The sequence below is a fragment of the Delphinapterus leucas genome, chromosome X, assembly GCF_059928025.1.
Source record: "Delphinapterus leucas isolate spDelLeu-1000000601 "Yukka" chromosome X, BTC_Dleu_Yukka2, whole genome shotgun sequence".
NCBI classification, from domain to species: Eukaryota; Metazoa; Chordata; class Mammalia; order Artiodactyla; family Monodontidae; genus Delphinapterus; species Delphinapterus leucas.
Window position 1 is genome coordinate 58,488,952 of NC_143150.1, and position 10,761 is coordinate 58,499,712.

Genomic DNA, 10,761 nt, shown 5'->3' on the forward strand with positions numbered 1-10,761 from the left:
GATTTGGTTCATTTGACTTGTACGTCTTCTAAAACAGCAAGAGAAGATTTAGAACCAGTTGTGCAGAAATTGTTTACTCCATATACCGAAAAGGAGATAGGTAAGAACAATAATCAGTGATTCATGATGGAAAGGTAACGTGACCACTTTACTCCTCTTTAGAGATCTCAGGAAGGTTTCTGCAACCTGAATTGAAAGGTGATGTATTCAGCACCAATGCTTACGTGTTTTACTAGGATGACTAAGCACATTCTCTTCCTAAAAATGGGGAAATATTTATAATAAGAGAAAAAGCTACATCTCACACACAGTGTATATAATTAAGTGCAAAAATATAAATTTATATGTGTACATACTCATATGCATAGAAAAAAGACTCAGGAAATCTCTCAATTTTGGTGGGATTATGTATAATTTTTTTCCTTTTAATTTTCTTTATTTTATAGATGTTGTATGAAGAGCATATATTCCTTTATCAGAAAAAGTTATCTTCATTTATAAAGAAAAAAAAAAAAACTTGGTTCAACTGAGAGAAAGTTAAGCTATTAATTGGCAAACGTAGGAATCCTTCCTAACCAATAATTGTCTTTTCATGCATTGCATGCTAGTGATGTGATAAATATTTAGCTTTCAAAACATATATGCCACTTTGCTGCCTACTCATGATGGAAAGATGCTTTTCAACCACGAATTTTTTAACTTTTCTCCCCGCATCATAGGGTAGCCCTTGTAGCTGTGAATGGAGCAAATTGTAGTGAATTCTATGTGTAGGTGATCAAAACATGGCCTAATGGATCTTATTCATTTATATGAAGTGACGGTGATTTTCATTATAGGATTTGGATGTCCACTTGAATCCTGGCCAGTTCATTAATTCATATATCTTCATTTTCTTTGGATGTTATGTTTGTTCAGGCAACCATTTATTTACCCCTACCTATTGTATTTCCTTTTAGCTCATCTTCTGTGTGTCTTGTTTGTTTTCTTTGCAAGATAGTGCATAAAGGGGCATTTACATTTACATAGGAAAACAAACTGCTCCATTCTCAGGAGCTAATATCGGTATAATTAATTTCTTTTTGGGCTGCTTGAATCAAATTCTGCAGTCTGAAAATTTACTTCACTTTAGTTTGGAATTTAATTTGTTTCATATTTACTTTTTTTTCCATTGGAAAGTCTCATATAAATGTACTGTTAAAAATTTGATTGCAGAGTTACAATACACAATAATATTCCTAAATGTAAAATGGAATAATAGTTTTGTCTTTGGCTTTAGTTACCTTGCTTATAAAAACTCAGAACTCCTTCTTTATTTCTGAATTTTTTCATAATTTTTGGTTGTAATTTCATTGTGTGGTGGTCCCAAATAATATACTAAATTTGAATATTGTATCATTGCTCTTCACTTTTTAAATGCATTTTCTTTTTTAAAAAATCAAGATGGGTAAATTACATATTCATTACTTAGCATCCTCTAGCCATTTTAGATTTTTAAACATTAATCTTAATGGTTAATGTGATCCCATTTTGAAATGATGTATTGTTTAGAACCTGAGTGAAATTCTTTAGTAAGAACTATGTGCTCAGAGGGGTCCTCAGGTGCACTGAGGCACTGAAAAGCCAGTTTTCACTGACACATAGGCTTTTTATCATCAGGATGAGGTAGTGGTCATATTTTAATTAAAATGTCAGAACAAATACTGTTGGAGTTATTGAAAATGAATCACCAGATAAAGTGAGCACTGGGCCATGGCAGGTCAAAGAGGCAAAGTCACCTGGAGAAGACAACTCAATTCATTTTCCTGCCTAAATGAGGAAGAAGGAACTTTATGAGTAATATGAACTTTTAATACATTAAAGCACATTCTTCTCTGTAGCAAAAGCCCCTATTTTCACAGATTGATGGCTTTTACTATTATGTTTTAATTATTTGACAATGATATGAAACCTTATGATTTAAAGCTTTATAAATATTTTGTTTTTAAATGTGTGCCAGAGGAATAACATTATTTAAGCTTATTTTCTTTTTATTCGACTTATATGTTCTGTGTAGTGCTGTGCTTCCTGAGCTTTTGTGAAAGTCAGCCTAGTCACTTTGCAATGAAGTTTATTTATAGTATTAAAAGATAATGTTCTCTTCTCAAACACAGTACTTTTTTGCCTTTGTATCTGAGGAATCCAATAGCCTTGTGAAGGTATTCCTTCTATTCCCTCTCTTTCTTACTTGTTCATGTTTAAGGTATCAGCTGGAGCTCGTGACATATGCTCTGTCTTAAGAAGCAGTTGTACTAATACTTCTAAGAGCCCTACTTCCCAGCCTCCTTTAAGAGCATCAGAGATCTCTAAACTCTTCCCTACTTCACAGTCCAAGGAAATTTCAGATACTTTATGCTTAATAAACCTGATTCTGCAGGTGAGAAAATGAGGTGATTGCTCACCATTCATATGTGCATTAATTCTTCCAGATTCCATAATATCCTTCAAAGCACAGGTAGAACTTTCCTAAGAGATTTCTTATTTTACCCAGGAAATTGAGATTTTTCCGTACAAATTGAAGCAAGAATTTCATTAGTACAATATCTTCAAATGTCTGCAGTGTAATATCATCACTGCACCATCTTCTTTCTCTTTTTCCCTCCATTGGGCACAGCATGTGGCATTATCTCATTCTATCTCATTCAGTTCCTATCTCAAAAAATCAGCACTGCCTAAATGCAGGAATTCCCCTTATAGGTGTCATTTTGAAATAGGTGGCTGGTGAGGGTGTTTTTACTGAGCTGAGAAGTAAAATGCCTTATCTTAATTCCTTTTTCTATTTGTTGTGTCCAGTCTAGGTCACAGCTGTGGCAGTCTTCCTACTCTCTTGGTCTTGTGCTACTGTGCTATGTTGCTAAAATAGTTCACTCTCTCCCTAAACATGGCATGCAGCTATAGACTATTTGTTGCTTTTATTTGGTGTGCCACTGTTGATTTTCTTCAGCCTACTTTATTCTGTACTTGCCCCAGTTTAATTCGCCCAAGATTTTATTCTAAATTACCTGTTACTTGTTTAGTCCTTTGCACAATCTAATTGAATGAAACGAGCTATTACAGAAAACCAATTCTATTTCTGACCAAGTGATGTATTCCTAACCAAACCTCGACAGCTTTAATAATTTTTTGACAATTTTGCACTGCACAATTGCATGTTATTTTTCCAGCTATCTCTCTGCCTTCCAGCTGGCCTCAAAGAAAGATGAAGCAATTACTTGTTTCTTTGAGGGTTTTAAGGTCAAAGCCCGATAACTCCCTTGTATCTAGAGCATTTATCTTCAGCCTATGTCAACTTTTCATCTTCCTCTCGGTTTCTTTTCAAAACTTCAACCTCTATGAAATTTCTTTCCTATAATTGAATTATTCATTTCCCCCAACTTTTATTGAGTGAAAGCCCTCCTCTGAGCTGGAACTTTCATAAAATGTAAGATAAGCTCTCTTAGTATATGCTTAGAAATGGAATGAGCAATATTAAAGGACTTCCAGACCTTAGCTCACTTTTCTGCAATGCTCCTAGAGTCTGGTTTCACAAGTGATAGGCAGTATGTTTAACCATCTTCCTGTAAGATTTACTGAAACTAAGCTCACCAATAAATTTACTAAGAGCCATATGGTTTTAGCTGTGAAATATGAGTCTCTTATGTTCCTTTATTTTGTAAGTAAGTAGGTTTTGCCACCTATTGTGTGCTTTACATGAAGTTAGTGATACCTTAGACTCATAGATCTTAGCATTAGAAAGGGGCATCTTAGAGGATCACTTCATCCAGAGTTTCTTCATCCTATCACATTAATAATTATGGATTATTCAGGATGAGCTAGAAAGAGAACATATTTGGTATTGTTGTAGTGGAGATATTTTAAATTAAGTATAATAAAAAACCTATTTGTCCTGAATTGGGGAATGGGACATTCTTTTTAACTGAAGAATGCAATTAGCTAACTTTTCTACACTGATTATAAATCTACCAATAAGAGTTAATTAACTAGATAATTTTACCTTTAGAATTTTCTTTATGATTCACAAGGTGCCTTATGGTCTTGGGTAATCATCATGCACATCCTTTATTATCATTGTACAGAATTTGAATTTTTCTTCAGATTCAGGCTAAGAAAACACTGTAGTCAATAAATATATTAACAGCAATATTTTCTGTTTTCAACCAAAGAAAATGTAATTATAACATTTCTAAAGAAGAAAGGCATAGAAATAATTATTAAGATAGCAAGGATTAGGCTTTAGGTATTGAGATTAAGAGGGCTGGATCTTTTAATAAGCACATCATGCTTTGATTATACCTGAAAGCAGAATTAAAATTGGTTCAGAAATTATTCATTGAGCATCTGTTATGTGCTAGGCTCTGTATTAGGGAACATGAAAGAGCAAGAGAATAAGGACTAAGTCTACTTCATCTTTGTATCCCCAGCTCCTAGCCTGATGCCTAACACTTAATAGATGCTTGCTGTAAATGAGAGAATGTGCACTGAAAACAGCTTACAGTCTCATAATCATATTTTTGTTATTTGTTGGTTGGTTGGCATTACTTTTGTAATCTAGTAGGACAGAGTGTTAGTGAGTTAGGATATCCAATTTTTAATCCTGTATATACTATTTTTTAATAACAGCTTTCTTGAGAGTCACATACCATACAGTTCACCCATTTAAAGTATAAAATCCAATGTTTTTTAATGTATTGTTCAAACATCACCACAGTCAATTTTAGAATATTTCCATCACTCCAAAAAGAAACCCATACCCCATACCCATTAGCCATTAACCTGCACTTACCCTCAATTCCCCCACAGCCCTAGGTAACCCTAATCTACTTCCTGTCTTTTTTTGAGGGGGGTGGGGCGGGCATGCCACGCAGTTTGTGGGATCTTAGTTCCCCAACCAAGGATTGAACCTGGGCCTCGGCAGTGAAAGCACTGAGTCCTAACCACTGGACCGCCAGGGAATTCCCCTACTTCCTGTCTTTATAGATTTCTCTATTCTGGTCATCTCATAATCCTGTATATAGTATTGACTCACTTTATAATTTTTTAAGTTGGTTTATCCATGTGAAACATAAGAAAATCAATTTATGTTAACTTCTCACTTCATTGGCATGATTTAAAGATGAATATGATCATAAGTGCTTTCATACTGGTGATGAGAAATCCAAGGGAACATGATTGGAGTTAAATCTAAGTAACTTAATCAGAATAATTTTTAAAATCTAACTTGTCTTAGGCTGAAAAGCCATCATTGCTTGAAATATCATACACATGTATTAGAGTGTGTGGATGCAGATTTACTATAGTTTACATACAAAGCTCTGATTTACTACAATATATAGTGGTAGCTTTGTTAGCAATTGGCTACATGTTGTAGTAATTGAGAGGCATGTTGTGCTTTAGATGTAAGTAAAATTTATATCTACATTTAGAAAATGAAGAAGTTGAAAAGCCAAGACTTCTGTGGGCTCTTTACTTCAATATGAGAGATTCTTCAGACGTCAGCAGGAACTCTTACAATGATTTACCATCCAACGTTTATGTCTGCTCTGGCCCAGACTGTGCTTTAGGAAATGATAATGCAGTCAAACAGGTAAGGCTGTTGGTGTTTCTTGGTTTTATGTTAAGAAGTTGGTGTGGTAGGGAAAGTGAATTGTTTTTTCCTCTAGGAGGTGGGAAAAGAAACTTAAAAAGCATCTCTCTCATTTAATACCATCTCTGCAATTTGCCCCTAAACTTTTTCTCGGTGAACAACAAAGCCACTTTAATATCAAATATTTTCACGTTCTTGAATATAATGATGAACTACAAGAGATTGTTTATGAGTTCCATTGTGGGAATAAAGATAGAAGATGTTAGAAATACATATTTAGAAAAATGAATTTATAATGCCAGTATTCTAAAGAAACATTGCTTCTAATTTAAATGGTGGCCTATCATTGTATTTTGAAATACACAAACTTTTTCCTCTGTAAACCTGAGTCATTTCAAAAGGAGTGTAACTAGTAAGGCATACAAAATGTATTTTTAAAATGGCACATTTTTAAGGCACATTCTTACCATGGAAAAGAACATATAGTTTTTCACAATTAACATGATTCCTTTAATGTTTTGACACAAGCTGGTGTCCCAAAGCTACTATAATAGCTGCTGAGGAGTATGTTAAATCAAGGTGGAATTTTGTGACAGCACTCCTGGGCAGGGCTATCAATAGGTACAGGGCAGGTGACACAAAATGCCAAAAGTGAATTATGAGTCTACTAAGCTGAAAATTCATATGCATGTACAAACACACTTTTCTGCACTTGACAGGAAGAGTAGAGCAGAAAATACCATTTTTTAAGGTATAAGTCTAAACTTTTCACCAATGTAGTTGGCGCATCTGTTTATTGAAACAATAAATGGATAATTTAACGTTGTTCTAAGACCACAGATGGAAGTTTCATTCCCACTAGTGGTAGGGATCTTATAGGAGCAGATGGCCTTTTTGAGCCTTTAATTTTTAGGCATAGCAGCAAGGCTATGACCTATACATTTACAGTTTTTTACCAGATTCTTTGTTTCTCATCTTCAGAGTCTAGTGGTGATCCAGGATAATCATATTTAGTCAGTGATAACAAACAAAAATAGAAAGTCACATCTCTCATCCATCATTTATTCTGTTAGTTTAATAGGAACTCAGGATGGTTCAATATCTACATTTATGGCTTAAAATGGCCAAGTCATTTTTGCTTTGATGGTCCATTTTTTTCCAAGAAGAAATTAGCAGCAAGTTATCAGCCAGGTAACTTTATTCCTGAGTGAACTTTAATGTTTTTTTAACCAAAATGGAAGGCCTTAAATAAGGACTTAATATAGAAGTGCTAATGTGATCTAAACTGCAAGCTAAAAGATTAAAATTAAAGGATAATTTTATCATGAGATATTGATTCCCAAGAAGATAGACTTGAGTACAGTGTTTTCACACAGAAGAAAACAGTAATACTAGTTTGGGTGCTAATTATTATATACTGTTAATTATAAGTAGGTTTATATTTGTTATACAGCTTTTAACCTCACATCAGTTTTGGGAGAAATATTATAATGCCTACTTTAAAGGGCATCAATAATAACATTTAAAAATAGCCAGTTTATTCAGATAGGGCTTCCCTGGTGGCACAGTGGTTGAGAGTCCGCCTGCCGATGCAGGGGACACGGGTTCGTGCCCCGGTCCGGGAGGATCCCACATGCCGCGGAGCGGCTGGGCCTGGAGCCATGGCCACTGAGCCTGCGCGTCCGGAGCCTGTGCTCCGCAACGGGAGAGACCACAGCAATGAGAGGCCCACGTACCACAAAAAATAATAATAAAAAATAAAAATAGCCAGTTTGTTCAGATAAACTCTGTTCTAATTCCAGTATGTCATGCTGTGTTCATCCCAAGCACTAACTGATGACTCTGTCTTCCAAATTGTCTCTAAAAGCCCTCAGAACATCACCTAAGCTTTGCCTGTGTAGGAAACATAAGTACCTGCAGATTTCATTTTTCTTTCTTTCTCTTTTTATTTTTTTTGAAATAAAATGCTTCATTTTGCTAGTTGGCAAGTTTGCATCTGCTCTTCTTATTTGTAAATGTATAGATGTTGAATAACATAGACCTGTCTCTCTGTGTTCATATGAAGCTATTTATGATTTGAAGACATATTAAAAATATAAAGTAATCTGATCTGTTTATTACTCACAAGTTAAAGTTGTGTGCAGGAGCATACCAAGACATTCCCTATTATGTGAATCTTTCTGTGACTTGCTAGTTTTTGTAGTTTGTGTTACTCCCGTTTTTTTCTGAACCTGACATAGATATTTCTTTTCTTAATACAGGGAGTGTTTCATTTACCCACAGGTACTGATGAACAGACTGGTCTATAGTCCCTACTTGTCTATACTCCCAAGCCAGTGATAGCTCCCTCCTTCTTCAGGAACCCCCATTGCCTAGGAGCTGCCACTGCCTTGAGAATAAGAATAGTTAAATAGTACTGTACTCTGTATTATACTTAAGGTATGAAATGGGTTATATTGGCTGATGTGGACTGGGCTGGCAGTCTAACCACCATGTAGAATGTTGTTTATATGGACAGATCAGCAACTTGCTTATGACTTTTGGTTCATAATTTGTAAGTTGAAGACCAGCTTTATAGGTCATAGGAACTGTCAAGTTGCTCACATAGTGCAGTAGCATTCACTTTCTCAAGCCATTGAGGGAGAGGGCAATTTTAGGCCTCATATCTTCTGAAGCTTCCATTCATTGAGCATTTTCTACATGCCAGGCATTGTCCTAATCATCTCATATATATTATTGTATTTGGTTCTCACAACAACCCTATGAGGTAAGTATCTGTGACATCCCCATTTTACAGATGAGGAAACTAAGCCCCAAAGGGGCTAAATAACTTTTCCAGAGATCACATAGCTGTTAAATTTTTTATCCAAGGTTTAACCTCAAGTCTGTTGGATTCCAGTGCTTGTACACTCACCTAGTATACTATGCTACTTTCAACTCGTTAATGCAGATACATCCTAAATACATTAAACTGCTAGATTGACAAAATATTTGTTTGTTTTGTGTGGATGTATGTTAAAGAAACATGGGAATATCTAAATAACTCAACGTGTCCTCTCTGTACTTCCCAATATAAGGAAACTAATTCACAATATAATTAGCTCTTTTTAATTATTTTAACCACATGAAAGCCTTTACCCTTTAAGCTAACTTCTGGCTTTAAAACAGCAAGGAAGGTTAAAAGTTGACAATTAAGTACTCTGAACCAACCTCTTGGTGACAACTCTCAGAACTGGGGCTTAGTTGGCAAATGAAATGAAGTTCACCAAGAAGCATTAGATAGACCTTCCAGAAAGTGGCAGTTGACCCTAAAAGTTTCCAGCAGTTGGAAAGAGGAGAGACTTGGGAAAGGCTGGAGTCTGGCTTTAGGAAATTGGCATCAGAGAGGGCCAATGGCAGTGAGCTGAAGGTGGGATTTCCACAAGCAGGTAGAACACAAATAAAAGCAGGGCGGCAACCTGCAATTGTTTGGCAGTCTTAGGACACACATTGTTCATGACAGGGATATACAAAAACAGGTCGAGTGGGATCTAGCCACAGGGACTGGAGTTCAGGAGAAAATCTATCCTACAGGGAGGTGGCAAAAGGGAGACAAGGTGTGAGATACAGACAAATTGGAGTAGAAGTAAGAGGAACAGTAATAATAATAGTAATCATAATAATTGTTACAATATTTATATTCAACATTTGTATAATATATGGTTTCTAAAGTTCTTCCATATATATATAATATTTATATATATTATATATATAAATATATTAAAATATATATATAAAAAGAGAGAGAGAAAGAGAGATTCTACTCCATGCCTGGCACTAAGGATTCAGAGTTAACTAAAACCCAGTCATTATTCCTGGATGAATCACTGTCTGGTAAAGGAGAAAAACGTGTAAACAAATGACATTGCAGTGTGGTATATGCAATAAGAGAATGATATCGAAAGTATAAAAGTAATATAGAGGAGCCATGAGTTGTATCTAGGAGTCAGAGAACCTTACAGGGAAGAATATAAAAGATGAGTAGCAATTCTTCATCCAAGTGATAGACAGTCAAATTGATAGCATTTGCACCAGCCCAGGGTGTAAACATCATGGTATGTTTAAGAAAGTACCAATAAACAGGTAACAGTGTAGCAAAAGGCCTGAGAGGCAGAGATGGGATGAAGAAGAAGATGATGAGACCAGAGAAGATAGGCCTGAAGGGTGTTGTTTGCCATAAGTATCTTGGATTTTTATCCTGTTAGAAGAGTTTTAAGCCCAAAAAAGGCATAAACAGAATTTCATTTTCCACTGACCCTTCTAAGGGCAGCATAAAGATGGATTACACAGGGGAACCCTAGAGGCAAAGTGACCAGTCCAGTTCTGAGATGTTGCAGTTGTCCAGGGGAAAGATGGTGCATGTCTGGGCTATGTCTCTAGTGGAGGAACAGGTGGAGTCAAGAACTAAGAGATAAAATTGATAGGATTTGCTGACTGATTGCATGCAGAGAGTAAAGGAGAAGGAGAACTTCTATAGGCAGATAAGGTAGAGATAACAGACACAGTGACCATTAGAGGAACTAAAGTGTGAGGTAGAGGCTCTGTCTGACCTCAGTCCTGCTTCTAGGGACTAAATGTCTCCAGCAAAGATGTATATGGTAAGACCCCAGGATGGAAGCAAAGCAGGCATCTCAAATATTTAATTTCAAAATATCCATAATAAAATGGCATGTCTAAAAATATAACTTTGAACTATACTTAAGAAGGAAAGAAGCTATTTTTCTCTCCCTGTCCCTTCTTTCAACTCGACACCAAAGCTCAAAAGTTTCTGCTTAACCAACCCTTCACCCTATCCCAAAGATACTGGCTTTATTCACCTGATGTAGGAGTTTACCAGCTATAGATGGCCAAATGGCAAATAGTTTCTATTTTGCAGCCCATATAATGTATTTTGCAACTACTCAACTCCACCAATGCAGTGCAAAAGCATCCGTAGACCATAGATAAATGAATGAGAGTAACTGTGTTCCCGTAAAGCTTTACTTATGAAAACAGGCAGCAGACTGAATCTGACATGTGGGCCATAGTTGTCAACTCCTGACCTAATGGATGACTTTGCGTGTACTTTGGGAAGAAGGGTTGAAGTGGTACAGACAGACATT

At 35.9% G+C, this 10,761-nt stretch overlaps 1 protein-coding gene across 1 annotated transcript in view; it reads left to right on the forward strand.

Annotated features, from left to right (window-relative positions):
* The window catches only part of CHM (CHM Rab escort protein), a 198,101-nt gene that overhangs the window by 183,049 nt on the left and 4,291 nt on the right, over window positions 1–10,761 (forward strand). The window contains exons 13-14 of the mRNA XM_022580809.2: window positions 2–100; window positions 5,460–5,620. Of these exons, the coding sequence (XP_022436517.1) occupies window positions 2–100; window positions 5,460–5,620 (260 nt within the window). The remainder of the gene's footprint in view (window position 1; window positions 101–5,459; window positions 5,621–10,761) is intronic.